At 39.5% G+C, this 18,984-nt stretch overlaps 1 protein-coding gene across 1 annotated transcript; it reads right to left on the bottom strand.

Annotated features, from left to right (window-relative positions):
• Nucleotides 1-269: 269 nt before the first annotated feature.
• irx4a (iroquois homeobox 4a) lies at nt 270-5,938 on the bottom strand. The gene is made up of 5 exons (XM_086038246.1): nt 5,588-5,938; nt 4,706-4,957; nt 3,815-3,921; nt 2,306-2,616; nt 270-1,350 (listed from the first exon to the last, which is right to left on the bottom strand). Exons 1-5 carry the CDS (start codon nt 5,630-5,632, stop codon nt 644-646), a joined length of 1,422 nt encoding a protein of 473 aa, XP_085894372.1. The 5' UTR covers nt 5,633-5,938; the 3' UTR covers nt 270-643.
• Between the last annotated feature and the right edge of the window lie 13,046 nt (nt 5,939-18,984).

Raw genomic sequence — 18,984 nt, forward strand, 5'->3', positions numbered from 1 at the left:
CATGAAATATGTCCACCTACATCCCAATTACAGCCTGTTTAGATGGGATTAATGAGGCAGAGCTTAGATATTTGGCTGTACTGAGGTCTTTCTTCTAAAAGGAGATGTTTTAAGGAGACCATTGTGCCTATTTTTGGTTTGTTATTAAAATGATAATGATAACTTTATTTATTAATATTTTTTTTTAAATCAATTAATACATAAAGTCCCTCTTCTTTAGCATCCATGGACACCAATTCTGAAGGAACATCACAATTTCTCCTCAGAACTGCCTGTTTTTTATTTTATTTTCAGTGAACAAAGTTAAAACGCATCCACGTTTTGGAGAGCTGTGCATCCGTGAGACCTTTTTTTTATTATTATTATTCACTAGTGATCCTCCAAATTATTGTAATTATATATGCATGCGTACAGGGACAAAAGTAAAATAAATAATAAATACTGTAAACCTCAAGGTATTTGCCCAAGATGTAAACATATTATACAATTCGAGAATTTGTGCGCGTGCGTTGGAAAAATGAATCTAGATCAATTGGAATAGTTCACTTGTGTTAAAGAATGTACCAGCAAAAGGGCGACATATAGCTTCTATCCCAGATGTCTTTTGTCCATTTTTTTAAATAAATCATTCGTTTTGGTCTTATTACGAACAGAAGAGTTTGTTAATAGTTTTGAAACTCATGGCACTGTCTTTGGACGAGTCCTGGTCATGCTGCAGAATCCCCGGACTCTTCTCCGCTTCCAAGATGGATCCTTTGGTGGTGCTGCTGCTCCAGGATACAGTGGTGTGGGTCAGGGCCTGGCTCAAAGTGCTGTGCCTGAACAAAGGATCGTGGAAGACCCCATCCACCCAGTTTCTCAGTGTGGTGACGGGCGAGTCCTGCCTGTGGTCCAGGCCTGAGGCGGGTGAGGTAGAGACAGATGGTGGGCTGAGGGAGGAGGAGGGCGGTACCTGACACCTCAGCATACAGGAAGGGTAATCAGTCTGGACCAAGGAGGTCGCCGTCTGGGCCAAGGACCAGATCCGAGGTTTGCCGTCTAGTATATGGTGCTGCGGCTGTTGGCTGTAACAAGACTTTGGCTGCACTCTGCTCTCCGCCTGGAACTCCTCCTGGTTTGTTTTTAGGCAACTTTTACTCAAGTCCTGTTCTCCCCCGAGTGCAACCGGGCCGGACATTTTCATAGAGATGTCTTTGATGAGGTGCTCAGTTGGACAGTCGCCTGTCGTTGTCATGTGAGGGTTCATGTGGTATCTGTGCTTCAACTCACACTCCGAACTCTCTGACTCCAGTGTGTCAAAATCTTCCAGGTCGCTCAGCTGGAGATCTTTATTGGATTGACCTCGACTATCTGGAAAATGAGAACGCAGACAGTCAGTGCATGAAGGATGGCAACAACGTATCTGATAACAGCATCAGCCACTCTCCAGTCCATTCAGAATGCTAGAAGTCCAGTGATAGTGGACACTGACATCATAGCTGATAAAAGGCACTTTCCTCTTCACACAAATGAAAAATAAAAACATAATCAATTGCAGTGGCAACCAGAGAAATTGGGCCTGATCAATATTAATAAATACCCATCAACCAATCATTAAAATTATCAATGCAGTTTGTTTAATAAAGCAACTGAAAATATAAAAGCCGTCTTTAGTTTACTTATTTTATCGCATGATAGAGCAATTTAAGAAGGACCTGATTATTGTTTAATAAAGCCCAGTCTAGTGTTTCTATAATAGAATGTGCATCCCCTGCTCCATTTGACTCAAATTAATACATTCAACTATGTTTGTTTGTTTGTTTGTTTTTCTATCACAATATGAATATATGTAACTTCAACTACAACAACCCTATACTTTGTGTATAATAGTTTTCATCTTATAAAGGTAACATAATGTATTTTTATATTTTTTTATTATCAATTCAATGTTTCATTTATTAAAAATATACTATGACTTATTTAAGACAATTCTTAACTTTTTATTGACCTATTTTTGCTTTTCCAATCATAATAATCATATTGTTTTACAATGATCACTTCACAAATATAAAACTTCTGTTTAAAATTACTATTTAACATTACATAATGATGATACATTACATACATACTTTTTCTTCTTTTCTTATTCATACAGTCAAAAAATTACAATCCAAAAACAAACCTGTCGAGACTCAACTCACTCACATTTTTACACATGACATAAATACCTTTAAATCATCAATGGCGCCAGACATCAGACCCCTGTTACATTTTGCCAAAACATTTTGAAAAGTAACTGAGCCACTACCACTGCGGTGACACTGACCATTTTCATTACTTTCACTTTTTATCTGCTCCTCCTGAGAACAGTCGTCATCCTCGTCATATCGTTTCTCCTCTGAGCCCTTGTTTCTGGGCGGCCATGTCATCTTGTTCTCCTTCTTTAGCCTCCTCCTGGCGTTGGCAAACCAGGTGGACACCTGTGTCAGGGTCATCTTGGTGATGATGGCCAGCATGATCTTTTCACCTTTGGTCGGATAAGGGTTCTTCCTGTGTTCCTGCAGCCAGGCCTTCAGGGTGCTAGTTGTCTCACGAGTGGCGTTCTTGCGCCGAGGACCTCCATCCATAGAACCATATCTGCTCGTGAGAGGAACACACCCACAAAGGCAATGAGATCATATGTGACGAATTTGACTGTCAGAATATTTACCTGGTGGACTCAATTAACGTTAAAAGCAATCATCTGCAGCTCGTTATAGTAATACAATTGTGTACACGTTCTACTTCCTTAATTTGCCAAAATTGTATTACAAAAATGGCTTATGATTTGAGAGTACAAGGGACCAGCTAGGACTATGTTTACTATAACTTATTGCACAAACGATGAGAGCGATAGGGTAGACATTAGTTTCTTAAAACAACATCCATCCAATCAGGGCCCAAAGAGCAGTAACCACATCAAACATACACGTCATTCATAATGTTTTGAAAGTAAAATAAAACTCGACTAATACACGTAAAGGACCATTTTATTGTTGAGATCATTTTAAAATGTAGTTTGTCTGCCTCCCTACCTAGTCCCACAAATATATCCCTGCATTTAAAATGCACAGAGTTGATCGTCAGTCAGCAGAGAGCTGTAAACGTCCTCTCGAGGGAGCCTTTTATGAGGCCTAGCTTAGTGAGGGTCAAGCACTGCTAAGGGAATCAAAAGGAAAGAGCTCCACCTTTCCTCATTGCATTTGGTTCTCTAGCAAACAAAACAGACTGTAAAATTGCTTTATGGGGTGTAATGACGAGCCCTCAGGTAAAATAAAAAAATAAAGTGGAACTGCTGTAGGCCTCCTTGTTCATCTGTGTGCCAGATAGTCTGCCTTGCCTTACACACTGCAGCCCTGTTAATGCAACTTGCATAATTTATATTGAATTTAGCGTGATTTAAGCAAAAGACATGCGCCGAAAATACAAAACAAGGGAAATGTTTCTTATCATTATGCTGATATAGAAAGGACAATTGTTGGCTTCCAGGTGTTACTTTTCATCACCTGGCAAACTTCACTCCTTTTCAATATGACCCGCTTCTAGAACCTAAACCTAGTAGGGAGTAATCCCCTTTGTATTTAAAAAAAAAAAAAAAAAAAAAAAAAAAAAAATCATCAAGCCTTTAAAGTCTTTTCCAAACGTTTCTATAGATTTTCCAATCCAATGAAAGTCTGCTACACATCTCCAGGATAATTTCGCAAATTCACAGCTCTTGCGTGCTTCCGAAATAAGCAGACCAACAAACAAAATAATTTTGGGCAGTTTAGAGTCTAGTCATGGAGAGACAAATTACCTGTCATACTGATACTGTCCCAGAGTTGGATCATAGGGGTAGTAGGCTGTCGCTTGGGTTAGTCCTGCATGAGCAGAGGCCGTGGCATCCTTTGTATCAAATGTACCCTGTAACCAGTCAACAAAATAATGTTTGACTTGAGATGAGGAGCATACATGTTGACTTAGTTAGTAATACACTTGACAACATTTTTGCCCCCTCATCAATAATGACAATTGCTCACTGCGGCTGTTCAAACTGGGAATTGTCAAATAATTATTTTATTTTAATTTTTCGATTGGGTGGAGCTTTGAGGTTCTGAACATAGAATTAAAAAGAGAGTAGGTTTCTGACCATACAGCAACAATATAAGAGCAATAAAAATATAAAAAAAATAATTACTAATCAACTGTGTACCATCTTACAAGCACAACTGAAACAACACCACAGAAAAATACTCTACCACAAGTTGAGAAAAAAAACCCATAACCTTTTAAATAAGCACAAATAGCAATACATTTTGCATACACAGGACGTTGGATTAACATTTCTTTTTCAAACGCTGCAGCTTTATAAATTCCCATTTATTTTTTTCTTTTTTCCCCCCTTGACATTCTCAGATATAGCCTTACTTGTCCCTGCATGTCACTTTCCCACTTTCTCCTACATAGGAGAACATAAGGCTTTAACAAAGTTGACAATTTAAGTTATTACTAAAGTAAAGTCGTTTAAAAAGTAAAAGTATGGTATCCAAAAAATCTATTTATTTATCTTGTTGGGTTTCATGGACATCAGTATGGGAAGTGATAAAATGCAACATGAGCACAGCATGCAGACAGTGGCAGCTTTGTTAAACAGAGAGCTGCGACTGCAGGGTGTCCTTATCAGTGCCAAAAAAAAGAAGGCGCTCACCAGTGAGTAGAAAGCGGAGGCGTCCGTTCCATATGTAACGTAGTTGCCGTATCCTTGAGTGCCCGTGTAGGGACTCCCGTACATGCCCAGTGCGGCGGCTGAGCTGAGCTCATGCCTGGCGGTCGCCAAGAGCCGACTCTCATACACCGGGCAGTAGACGGGCGTCTGTCCGGACGCAGCCACTCCGGAGTCGGCGATGGATCTGCCGGTAGACTCGCAGCAAGTGGTCAGAGAGTTGCTTGTCATGAGGAACTGCACCAACAGAGAGAAACTGTATTTTAAAAACAAAATCACCTATTGTGCAACAAAGTTTCAGCTCGTGCACAAGAAGCTGGAATGTATTCAAAAGAACCGACTTTTTGGATTGAACAGTGTTAATTCTGCCGAATCAACAAACTAAAAAGAAACAAAACAAAATTATTTAAAAGACGCTGACTGACAAGACGTATCCCCCCCCCCTGCATATTTGTTACGTGAGGCGGTATATATATATACATACATATAGCTATAGATATATAAACATGACAACAACGTCTGCCAGTGGCATGCAGCCAAAAATAAATTAATTAAACGAATATCAGTTTAATTAAACCGTGAACATGGCTTAATTGTGCAGAAGTTCATGTGCGTAATGCCGGTAAAGTCTATATGTCCGTTCAAATTCAGTGAAGATCACAATGGAGCTTTCCTTTTTCGCTCGCCTCGGTTTTCTACCTTTGCAGGTGCCAGATTACTGTAGAGAAATCGCCTTTCACATCCGCGACACGTGTCTCAGATTTTTGACCAAAGTGCGCAAAGATCCAAACTAAGATCGATGAGATAACCAGTCGCAACCATTTCAGTCAAATTGTGCATACGATTAAACAAGTTGAATGAACTTACTTGTGGAGCAGGCGAATATGGATATCCAAATTGTGGATATGACATGGTAGAGAGGTCCCCCAATATCCAGAAATAAAGCGAGACTGAAGGTCTGCCTCCACTCTCACGCAGGCTGCTGCTGCTTGACTGTACCAATTGATTGGGAAGCACAGGCTTCTTGGATGCTTATAGGGCGAAGCACGGTAGCATGTTTAATTTGTGTAAAATGCCCCCCCACTCGAACACCTTTCAAAGAAAAAAAATAAATAAATAAAATACAGAAAACCATAAAGCTGCGGCGTACTTTTTAATGAAAAATATCTATCAATTGAATATATAAAAATACAGTAGCGAAAGCTATCGTTTTCAAGAATGACAACTTTGTTGTCCCATATGTATTTTTACGTTGTAAAAAGTTGTATAAAAGACGTCAGCAGCAGATGCAGGTTGTTTTAAGAGGCAGTGGCTATGACGTCACAAGTTTGTCACTAAAAATGATCCGTCTGTAACTTTATTATTCACTTTCGTTGTAGGGATCATGTCGGCAATGAAAAATATTGTTTGCAAAAGAGTAACCAAAGTGAATTTAAAACAATGAATTGCCCATTACGTATGTGGTGCATTCAGCCTAATTAAGACAATTGTGATGATTCCTCAACACATGCAAATAATGTATAAACTCTGTCTGTCTATGTCTTATCCATCCATCTATCTATCTCTCTCTCTATCTCTCTATCTCTCTATCTATCTATCTATCTATCTATCTATCTATCTATCTATCTATCTATCTATCTATCTATCTATCTATCTATCTATCTATCTATCTATCTATCTATCTGTCTGTCTGTCTGTCTGTCTGTCTGTCTGTCTGTCTGTCTATCTAACTATCTATCTATCTATCTTAGCTTATCAAAATGTTGTCATCACCAAACTGGTTAGCACCCCAAAAGTCAAGCTCTTTCCCTCCAGTTCATGCACTGCGCTTGCTTGGAGAGTCCCGGGTTGAGACATGTGAAAGGCCCCTGGGGTCACTCCTCAAATTAATGATGATGTACTCCCCCCCCCCCCCCCCCCTCCTCCCCCCTCCTCTACCTCCCTCTCCACCTCCTCTCCTTCTTCAGTGCTCTCCAGCTGGATCTCTGCCTACTGGTGACAGCTCGATTGAGGGTGATTGATGACTATCTAGGGGACCGAGGCCAACATAATAATATGATACTGGCACCTTGCAATAATTGCTCGCTTTCATTTACAGATGAAAGAGGTAATAAAACTCTACTGTGACAAAGTATGCTGTTTTTTAACTGAGGTAATTTCAGTGTTGTATTTTCATTTTTTTACTTGTTGGTTTTCTTTGTAAGATTTGGAGTGTGGGAGCATGGCCTTTATGAAATGTGTGCACTCTCATTTATTCGGACAAATTGAATTATGTGGGGTGAGTACCTCAAAGCAAATGGTCGCATTAAGACTGTGAACGGGAGGGGGCAGGAGGGTCAAATGGGATCAGGCAATGCTTTTTAATTTACATTAGGCCACCTTGCTCTGAACAACCATGAACCGTTCAACCACACACACACATACACACGCGTACACACACAAACACACGATCTTTCTTTCTTTGTGAGCAATCATTGTCACCACGTTGATTTTTCGGGATTGTGCGAGTGCACGGGTGATGTCACACTCGCCCAACGTGATCAGAGCAGCACAGGAAGCAACCTATCAAGGACCTTTGCTCTTGTATAGAATTAGTCTGGAGAGAGAAAATGTGTTGAACACACTGACAATACTCCATAGATACAGAACACACACCCTCTTTGGTGTATAGGACCTACCTTTTGATTATCCATAGCCTTACCCAGTGTTATCGGGTGCCTGTAATGAAATATTTAGGCACCCGAGTATATGCTTTTAGACAGAAAATGAAGGCGACAGCAGGAGTTCAAGCTTGTTTAGCGTTTAAACATTAAAATAGATGCTTCTGTTTTTTTCTTTGACAGATGTGGAGAAAGAGGGATGCTCCATGTTTGGACAGAGAGTGCAGGCATAATGTGAGAGTCCATTAAAGCGGGATTAACTTGATTGCATTTCTTTCTTTTTTGATATTACCCCTTTGGAAGCCATGCAAAAGAATACTTTGCACTTTAAATATATTTGTTAAAGTTCAATTATATTGTTATCTCTATCTTTTAAAAGTCATTGTCATCATACTTACAGTATAATCATAGTATTCTTTGGAATGTGGAAAGTTGAAGCCACTCTTTTCTTGTATGCTGGTGAAGTTCTAATTTGTTCAAGAGTAAACAACATTCTTTCTAAAAGGGAATTGTTTAAATAAAATTAATCTGTTCCAGGGTCAAATTGTTCATCCTGTTGTTTTCCTCCGCATTTCTGGGGTCAGGTCAAGCAGCAGCTTTAGCAGGAAAGTCTATACTTCCCTCTCCCCATCCACTTCATCCAGTTCTTTCAGGGGCACCCCAGGCCAGCCGAAAGACATACCATAGGACTCTGTTTTCAAGCCCAGTACATGTCTAGTGCAATGTGTGGCCCAAATCTGAGCAGAGTCGCTTCTGGTATTTTTGGAGACGCATTCAACGTGTTGCAGTTATAAATGGACATTTTGCGCCGTTGTGAGCGTGAACACAGCTAACTTGATTCGCTACCAGTCGAAGCTGCTCCTGTTGTTCCCTTTAAAATTGGTGAGTCAGATGTGCAGTCTTTGACATGGCGGAAAAATAAACGTATTATCTCGAGTCCATGCAGGAGTTCGAAGCGTGCAAAATGTAGCATTTCTAAGGAACTGCAAGTGGACCTCCAGGGGCGGCTGATGCAAAGTTGCAACACAGACCTGCGTTGCAAAGTGTGCATTCGGAGACCGCCTTCCACCCCGTTCGTTCATCTCCATGTGTGACCATTCCCTACGCGTCCCCCAATGTTGTGCCACAGCTAGGGTGATGATTTTAAAAAGATAGTAAAGATGATGATGACGATGATAATAATAATAATAATAATAATAATAATAATAATAATAATAATAATAATAATAAGAAGAAGAAGAAGAAGAAGAAGAAGAAGAAGAAGAAGAAGACAAATGCATTCAATGACTGATTTCTACAATGATTCAGAGGGTTAGATGCATGGCCTTGTTATATTTATGTATGAAATAGATGATATCCACCATATATCCACAGTCTGCGGACTGTCACAGAGTCATGACAAACTGTTACCACCATAAAACTTATGTATAGTATTTATAGTACAGCTAATGTATTAAGTTGCATTCTAGCATTCTTTACAGTCCTACAAGTGTGAACATGTCATTCACTGTAATATTAATACGGAAAGCAATAAAACACTGTTGAAATACTGTCTTAACTTTATTGATGAATGAAGAGGGGATAATAAAAGTCGTGTTACAAAATATGTCTTACACATTAACGATAACTGTCAGACTAATACTCTACTTTGCTCAACCTCTTTCTTCTCCTACCGATTGACCTACTGCCTCCCACCTTCCATAAATACCGTAATCAATCAACCGCTAAACTTGAGTTATGTGTTTACTAATAGTGTATTTACTCTCGTTTTGCAATGATGCAACCTCCAAGATCTTGACATTTTATCTATTTAGTTAAGCCTACATATTCCTGTTTCATTTCTTTCATTTGACACAAACCCTGGAGTACTGTAACCTGAATAATAAGCTAGCTTGCACTTTTAAGTAAACTCAGTAATTTGCATCTCCTTTACAACTAAACTCCTATTAAAGAAAGTTCCCCAGCTACGTTGTAATCATGAAGGTGTCACTTTCCTGATAATCTGGCGTTGATTAATGAGCCACCATGAGGAGGTAAGCGCATGATTGCGTCTATGTGCGTGTACACATCAGGGGGAGGGTGGTGGATTTTTTTTTTTTTTGGGGGGGGGGGAGTATGGGGGTAGACGCTTGAAGGGTAGGGATCATCAATAAGAAGGTGAAACACTCACCTCCCCAAATTCCATTCACGCCATTTTGCTGTTATTTGAAGATAATCCCAAAGCATGGAATGCTAGCGCACAATATCATGTTACTACTTTGACTATGCACCTGATCTTACATTCAAACAATGCAGCTATAACTTTTATGTCATGCGGATTAAATATATAATACAAGTAACCCGTCGGTCTATTTTAACACACGGAATGTAACATTCCCCAGGAAACAGGGAGCCATCGTGCAAACATAATACTACATTACAAAACTACATATTGTGAACACCAACAAAAAATGAATTTGATGAATTGACAACATTCAATCATCCATGTTCTTCTGGTAGTCCTTTTCAGGATCATGGTGTGCAGTAGCTCATACCAGATGACTTTGGGCAACATCCAAATTTTATGGGCCCTATTTTTTGTCCAGCGCAAGTCTAGCACAAAGCGCAGTTTAACTGTGCGCATGGGTGCAGTTTTCTTTCTTTTGGTATTTTCCTAGATTTTGCGCATGTATAACTGGGCATATTGGGGCGTTTCTATGGGTTTCAGAGGGAAAATTACAGAGGTGGGCATTTTACTAAATTTAGCTGGTCTGTCATTCGTCATCGGTTAGCGGCCAGGGTACCCGTCCGTCACTCACCAGTCCGTCATTTTAGTTTGTCAGTTAGTCTGTCAGAAATCCTTTGGTCCATCAGTCGGGCCTCCCCAAAAAAACGTCAGAATGTCACTGATGGACGCAATTAATGACGATTACACTGAAGGGTGAAAGTCCATTTCGGTCATTCGTCAGTCCGCCATTATTAAAAGGTGTCCCATCGTTCCGAATGCCCACCTCTGGACATTTGTCTTAGAATATATTAATCATTTTCACGTTTTTTTAACATCAACAAATATGTCTGTGATTTTCACATGTTTTTCAGATCCACAAATATATGCAATATATTTTACATGAGTTTCAAGATATTCACACAGGTTTCAGATTCCATAAAGCCATCTCTCCTCCGTCTGCGAGGGGGTAGTGTTGCTGTCTCCACTGAATTGGAACAAGCCGTCTCCTGTTTCTCATTTAAAAAAATTGGAAATTGAAAAACAAGCCATTATCTGATCTTCTATTATGTGTTAAATAAATACATAATAGAGAAACAATTACAATTGTATGTTATTTCCCAACTTGTGTTAAATAAAAACATGATAGAAGATTGCAGTGTACTTTCTGTAAACAAAAGATCTGGTAAATCGGGGTCGCGACCGATTTGTGCGTCGCGATGCCTAACTAACCTCAACCATTATTATTATTATTATTATTTAAAAAATGACTAGACAGATGGGTTGAATAATTTTAATTAGAACTTCATGTGTGTGTGACACCACACATGAAGGTGGTAGATTAAAGTTTAATCACTTCTCTAACTGACCAAAAATGTATTTCATGAAAATACTGCTTACTCACTTACCGGTACTCTGAAATCATCCTAATAATTTCTAAACTTAACAATAAAAGGTTTGCCGAATGGCAAGCATTTTGTGGAATCTGATTGGTTTTGTGCCGTTACCAAAGGCCTTTTGTTCCCACTATGAAATAGTGATTTTCTGTTGTTCAATTGTATTTTATTTAAATGCTCCAGCGCACCAATGTCTTATGGTCCACTGTTTCAGCTTCTGTTTTTGGCATCAACAACATAGAAAGCCCAGCTGACCTCAATAGATATGGACAGCTGCACAGACTGACTTGCTTGGTGACAAGAAGCCCCAAGCTGCTCTGAGGCTTTCCAATAGTGACCATGTTCTCCTTCCACAGCCATAGAAATAAGGTGCAAACATTGTCTCTCTCACACACTGCAACACACACTCACATGCGCGTGCACGCCCACGTACACAAACACACACACACTGCTTATCCAGCAAAACATTAGACTGTCCACAGTCCTGTCTACTCGTGGAGTCCAAATGGAATATTGATCTCCAACAATCTTCTCAATGTATTTCCCATTTCTTCCCTTGAACAACACAATGATTTTTTTCCCATTTCTCCTCATTGGGCCCTAAAGCCCTAATGGTTTTTGCATGAGTAGAATAGTGTTCCAGCATCCTCCAGGCAGTATGTTTAGAATGGTGACTCTGGTGTTCTTGCTGAAGATTTCTGAAATGCTTCAATGTGCTGATCATTATTTTTAGTTGGTAAATTGTGCAAAGTAGTCAACATTTTCAGCTTCGTTTTCTATCTGAGACACTTTAAAAGCTTTAAAACACAATGCCCTTTTAATTTGCTCACCATGAGATCATCCAGGGTCATTCAGGTCAGTCTATTAGCGTTTTATATCTACTGTATATATGCTTCCAACACGGATTGGTACAAACAAAAGATCAACGTAAGATATTGTTTATCTTGGAAAAAAAAGTCCTACATATGAAGTTAATACCGTTTATACCTGCTACTTTTTTAACCCAGCTGTGCTCTGTCTGACACAAAGCATTCATCTGTCTGTCTGTCGATCTTTAGTCCCCTCTTTCTCACTGTTCTGCCTCTTCATCCACTCTAAGAGGTTTAACATGTCCAAGTTCTCTCACTCATCCATAATTGATTAACACAACGGGAGCATCTCCTCTGCACTTAGTTAACTAGCTATCTTCAGGTGTTGCCCTAGCAACTGGCCAGGACATAAAACACAGAGAGGATCTGTGTGTAGCACTAAAATTGCGGAACCAACGTCTTGTAAATCTTAGCGTTGGGTTCTTGTTCCCTGGATATCTTTCTGGATTCCAGATGTAGATGCACGTCCAATACACAATGCATGACATGGGTGACAACACTCAAGTCTTGTAACCCAGTGTGACATAAAGGAGGGTTGCTTCATGCAGTTAAGTATTTCACATGTGGCATTTTGTTTTAGGTTTTGCCCTAGCTGTTTCGCGTAGCCTGATACTTTGCGTAACATCTCGTGACACATGGAAGGCACATTCACTTCATCTCACTTCCAGATTAATGGTTAGAGGAGGTGGTCTTATGTGCCGTACAAAACAGAGCATTTAAAATTATTTTTTCTTGCAAATCCATACTACTTAAGTGTGTTGAAACCAGAGGTGGGCATTCTGTCAGTACACTGACCGTGATGCCTGTTTCTTTTTAATGTCCACTTAATAGACACGGTTAGTTGGCTCATGGTTTTAGACTTGTAAGATGGCGTTTTGTGAAGATGTTGTAGCCTAGGGTAGAGATTTGCTTTTGTGATGTTTTCAAAGGCTTTTTGCCTGATGGGGGGGGCTTCACACGATCGCAGACTTTGAAGTACTCGGCCGCCACCGACTTCGTGTTTGTACTCTCTTAATCAATGCCAACGTTAAATTAGCATTTGAATGTATCATTTAGGTTGTAGTATTTTGACGTGAGTGTGCAATAGGAATATAAGGTATAATACAACTTGAGTGAAGCGGTAACTGCGAAATCAAACAAGCTGGTGTTTTTTTTTTTTTTTTTACTTCCTGTAAAGTTGTCATTTTGATGCTACGAGAATTTCGCCCCCAACAGCAACAATATATCGGATAATTGTTTCTGATTTCAACGATGTGAATGCAATTAATTGAACTAAATCAGATCGTTTGACTTTAAATTATATCGAGATATATATCCAATCGTCTTTTATTGGAGGGATATATCTTTGAAGGAAATGCCACATTTATAGAAGTGACAAGTTCATTCATACTTATGTAAAATGCAATGTATAGATAACATCTTTCCTCCGATTGGTTAGTTCTGAATATGTTGTGTCTTGTGGCTACTATGTCTCTTCATTGGATTGGCTCAGATGAAATTCAGAGGCACTCTCAGGCAGCCACAGTAGCCCGATGGCCTGAAGGATCTGGAGGATTTGTATTTTTTTTTTTCCACGCCTACCTACCACGCCACTATGGTGATGACCTCACAGCCACCAAACAAGCCCTCTGAGATGGCCTGACCAATGCAAAGCCATGGTCCCTGGCTGGTTCTCAGTTGTACTCAGATTTTTTTTTTTTAATACACCTCCATGGGGACCTTGCGGCCGCCCAGTGAGAAAGTGTGGCTGACTGACCAATATGTGTGGGTGTTGCATAAAACACGGGGGTGTATTTTTAGCACGTGTGAAAGCTTATGTTGATAAAGCCATCCTCCTCAAAATGTGTCAGAACACACACAATTCAGGTTCTGAAATGCTTAGGAGTTTCACCTAAATTTGGTTGAAGTAGTTTATTCCTCAACTCCTCTGAGGTTGGAAGCTGATGCAAAGATTTAGCTTTGCACAAGACACAGGTGCATTGTTGCTGTCGGCCTTTTTTCCTCTTTATTTTAAATACAAGCGTATTCTTCAATATTACTCAACATTTAAAGCGCACTTCCAAAATATTGGCAAAACCGGTTGTCATTTTTATGTTGAGGTGGTGTTGTTGGCATCTGCTGAAAATAACAATAAAGTAACTTATTGTACTTTAATTCAGTTACTTTTAAAACCCGGGAATCAGTAAGGTAACAAGGTTATTTTCTCAAGGTAACTGTGGCAACACTGTCCAAGAGCTAATGACATAATAAAGTAAAATATGATTTAAAATAAAAATCCCATTGGGCCTTGGGGAACAGATGCGAAATGCAACGTGCAAGTAAATGGTACTGATAGTACTGATTGATTAAATATTTGGAGAAAGATAAAAAGAAAGAACACATCAGAAAGAAGAGAAAAAAGTTGCAGGAAAGTGAAGGCGGGAATAAAAACATGCATTGCTACAATTTCTTGATTAAGTTGCCGGATATGTAAGCAGGTTGCAGCTAGTGAAAGTTATTTTACCTTCAGGACAAATTTCCCAGCCAGACTCATGTACCATAGGTCTCTTTTTGTGCGTGTGTTTTTTCCATCACGATAATTATTTGGAAAATTACTGCAGCTGTTGTGTCTTGCAACATCTTGCAAACTGTTTCATTTACACATGTATAAATGTATGCGTTAATTAAACCTGTGTAGAATTTCATCATGAAATTTTAATTCACAATAGGGATATGTGCATATAAAAAGACACTTTATTCTTTATCTGATAAATATTCACCTCCCTTTCCCCGGCATGCCCTTCTTTAGGGGAATTGAAAACAGAACAGTGTGGCTGGCCGGACAAAAAGGACTTGCCAATCATCTTTCTGCCTGAGTGTGTCTAATCCTGTGTACGTGTGCACGTGTCACGGCCTCACAACCATCATGTTGGACACTGGAGTGACACTGATCGTGGTGTGATGCGCACACACTCTGGGGGCCAGGTGGTCGCTCTCTCTGTCATGACCAACCCAGAGTCCCTTGACACCTGCAACCAGCACCACTGCAGCCAAACCAAATGCAGCTCTTCACAACCACCAGTTCTTGAATCCCCTTTGCATTTAAAATTTGGAAGAAACTAGATCAATAAACATGGCTTCCATGGACACAATTAAGAGGGAAGCTTTTGAAGAAGACTTAGAAATAGGTTTAAAATACATTACTGTATATGGGTTACCTGGCCACAACTCAAATAAGGAATTGAAAATCAATGAACATGAGGCAAAACTTTCTTTCATATTTTTAAGAGTCTGGGATTTTTTTGGCTTTACTTACAGAAGAACATTTTTGAGGTTACGCGTCAGTGATGGGGTTGAGGTCGGAGCTTGTTCATTAAGAGGCATCTTTCACTCATCCAACCATGTATTTATGGACTTTTCTTTGTGCACGGGCACACATTGTTTCTGGAACACAAAATGGCCTCATGTTTGAAGCGTAGAATTGTGAAAATGTTCTTGCTCAGAGAACAAATTAGGATTTCAAGGCAACTGTATTCCAAATCCCGATAGATACAATTTTCACTTGAATAAAAAACCTTTATCAATATGAGCTAATCATTAACATTTAGAAAGAGTTAAAACTTGAGTCATTGCCCAAATTTAGAAAAATAATTAATAAAGGAAAGCAGTTGTGACCCGATTTTCTCCCCATTCGTTCTGCTTGCTGATGCACATGGATATTATAAAGTCATGATCCCCTTTTCAATATTCACCGACATAATAGAGTTAGTACATCGGGCAGAGCTGTGTTACGGGGTAGAGAATGTGTTACAGGCCGTGATTATCTTCTTGAGAACGACACAGCCCAGGCAGGCACTTACAATTACTTATTCATCATGCATCTACTGAAACACAAATGCACTTTATTGTCTCATTCTGCATCTTATTTTACCCATAAACCAGAAAATGGGTTGGTTTTCTAATGAAAGAGGCATGTTAATATCAAGGCAGATAAGGGCTGGCATGTGCAGATGGGAGCACTGTGTGGAAACTCAATCACAAGTTCCTTCAATCACTCTAAACCTGAACAAGAGGGAATGGGTGCATTTGAATATTTTCCCCTACCTGAAGGTATTAAAACTATACAAATTTAATACCTATTTAACATGTAGTTGCTTTTTGTGCCTCTTACTTTTGCAGTTCTGCATAAAAAAACAGGGAGGTAATGTGAGAGTGACTTTGGCAGGTATGGGCATGACATGGTTTTCCAACCAAGCATGTCTGCAAGATTCTCTGGGTTTAATGGTTGCTTGAACTTCTTTATCCCTGCAATCTGAGGAGCTACTTCTTTTTTTCCCTGTTGTCTTCACTGTGGTCTGCATTTGTTATAAATAGACAAAGTAGATTGCATTTGATAATATACTTTGTTGTTGTACCAGCATGTGCTGTATTTACTTGTAAGAGGTAATTCGATAAACCAGTCGATAAATATAATCCAAAAACGCTATCATCTTACACTAATGATGAGATGCATTCAAAATCAAGGCGCAAACTCTGAATTTGATTATGTCAATGGGCTCCTACTAACTTGAATCACTGCACGTATCAGAAAGTATCACATAAAGATAACTATCCATGTTTGACCATCAAAATGCCACCTGACAGTATGTACAAAAAAAAAGAAAGATAACAGCGTCAAGATACAGGAAATACAATGGTGCCTTACGATATGAGTTTAATTTGTTTCTTGGCCATGATCCTAATGAAAAACACTTCGCCTATACCTCAAATCACATTTGCCAATTGAAATGAATTGAAATTAATCTGTTTCATTCCATCCTGAAAAAAGTGTTTTTAATGCGAAAAAAAAATAATTCTATAATATAGTACTTCATAAAAACATAGAGTAATAAAATAATGATATGGAACATAATGAATAGACAGTTTGTGACATGAAAGTTAAGTTATCTGCAAATCTAAATTCAGGGTTCAAATGGTACAGCGTGATGAACTGAGTATGTGTAGATATGCCTGGGTCTGGAATGCCACGCAAGTACACATGGACCAAAACTGATACAAATTAACAATTTGATGGAAAAAATATTATCCATTATACAATATACACAGGTAAAGTACATAAAGTACAGAAATGTCATCAGCGGTTGTAGTAAGGTCCCTGCAAACATAACATTGTACCTCAGTGGTAGGGCATGTAAAAAAGAAAAGTGAAAAAAAAGGCAATGCTAATTCTGTAAAGGAGAAGGGAGAAGAGGAAGACATTTCACCCATCCGCATTCCTTTATTTTCCACTCCAATGATCACATTAGAATATTTTGAAAGGAGTGCCTCTGTTTGCCTTATCATGCATTATTCGGAAGCATTACCTGGGCTTTAACACCGCAATAAAGATGCCTTGGAAGTCTATCTCCCTTTTTCACACAGATGCACAACAGTAATAATATTCATACACAACCAACCTTCAAGAAGTGGTTTCTCGGTGCATGTTAGTAAGCGAGATTTATCAAGTTTGAATGACACTGAGTCATTTTTATAAAATACAGGACCAACTTATCGAGGCAGTGAATATTAGTGATATCATTTAGCATGTGAATAAACAGAGTGATGTATAATCCTATTACTGTAAATGAAATAAGTAAACAGTGAAGAATACAATTATTGTAATGCTGAAATCAAAATCTAAGGCTCTATTTTCATAGACGGCACTTGTGGAAATGTTGGCGTATCCTGATATTCGCGCTGGTGGAATGACAATTTGGTGGCTGAAAGTCGGTCTAAAGTTATGTCTGCTTGGACCATATTTAAATAGCGATTTTGGTCAATTCGATCGGGCCACAGGCGATTCTGCGATGTCATCGTATTTCTTTTTTAAATATGACAGAACCAAGCATAAGACTCTCTGAATCATTGTAGGAATAAATTTGTTGAACACAATATTATCATCATTATCATGAAAGGTTTCAAATAATAGCGGCACGGTGGTCGACTGGTTAGCACGTCCGCCTCACAGTTCAGAGGTCGTGGGTTCGATCCCGGCTCCGGCCTCCCTGTGTGGAGTTTGCATGTTCTCCCCGTGCCTGCGTGGGTTTTCTCCGGGCACTCCGGTTTCCTCCCACATTCCAAAAACATGCATGGTAAGTTGATTGGACTGTCTAAATTGCCCCTAGGTGTGATTGTGAGTGCGGATGTTTGTCTCTGTGTGCCCTGCGATTGGCTGGCAACCAGTTCAGGGTGTCCCCCGCCTACTGCCCAAAGACAGCTGGGATAGGCTCCAGCACGCCCCGCGACCCTTGTGAGGAGAAGCGGTACAGATAATGGATGGATGGTTTCAAATAATGCCACTGGTTGGCACGCAGCTATGAGGGACACACACGGATGATCAGGGGTTAGGATGGACATATGAGGTCCGCGGACATATTAAAGTTGCCTGCGGTTATCACCTGAATTTCATTCAGTATTTAATGTGGATACCCACGTCTGTTGTCTGTTGCGACCGACAGTGACAATGCTCCAGTCACGCACAGATCAATGTATCATTTTCCCCACAGAGATGTCTCCATGCGAGATGTGAGTGCGCCCCATTTCAAGGCAATGTGAGGAGCCGCTTTGATCGGAGGTGAATAGAGTTGGCTGTGCTTACGCCCACAGCGGTGCAAACCGCCATTTATTTTAATGCACTAGATTGTGCACGTGCGTGGAATAACCAAAATCTGGTATATCACACCTCCACATAAATGTACCTGAATGTGGTGCGCCATGGTGGATTTGCGACAGTCATGACAATAGAGCGGGTGTCAAATACCTGCATGTGACTTCCAGAAGTGAAGTTCTACAAAATTACTGCTTTTGTTAAAACAATTTGTGTGGAGTGAGAACTGTAATTATAGTGACATGTACTACTGTATGTAATAGTGGACCATATGAAGTCACATTTTATCTGTGTTACATGAATTCATTCGTTCAACAGAAACAGGACCTTATCTCAAACGTACACAGCAGCATTAGATAATTTAATGTAAAGTGTCACATGTATTCTCCAATCAGGAATGTATTTCATTAGACAGTGTCATCAACCTGTGTTTTCGTAAAAAATGATAAAAGGGTATATCCTTAATACCAAAGCCCTGCCAAAACAAACTTGCAAATATGATAAATGAAA

Source organism: Filicampus tigris, chromosome 8 (assembly GCF_054856515.1).
Source record: "Filicampus tigris isolate MCC_2025a chromosome 8, RoL_Ftig_1.0, whole genome shotgun sequence".
In the NCBI taxonomy this organism is placed as follows: Eukaryota; Metazoa; Chordata; class Actinopteri; order Syngnathiformes; family Syngnathidae; genus Filicampus; species Filicampus tigris.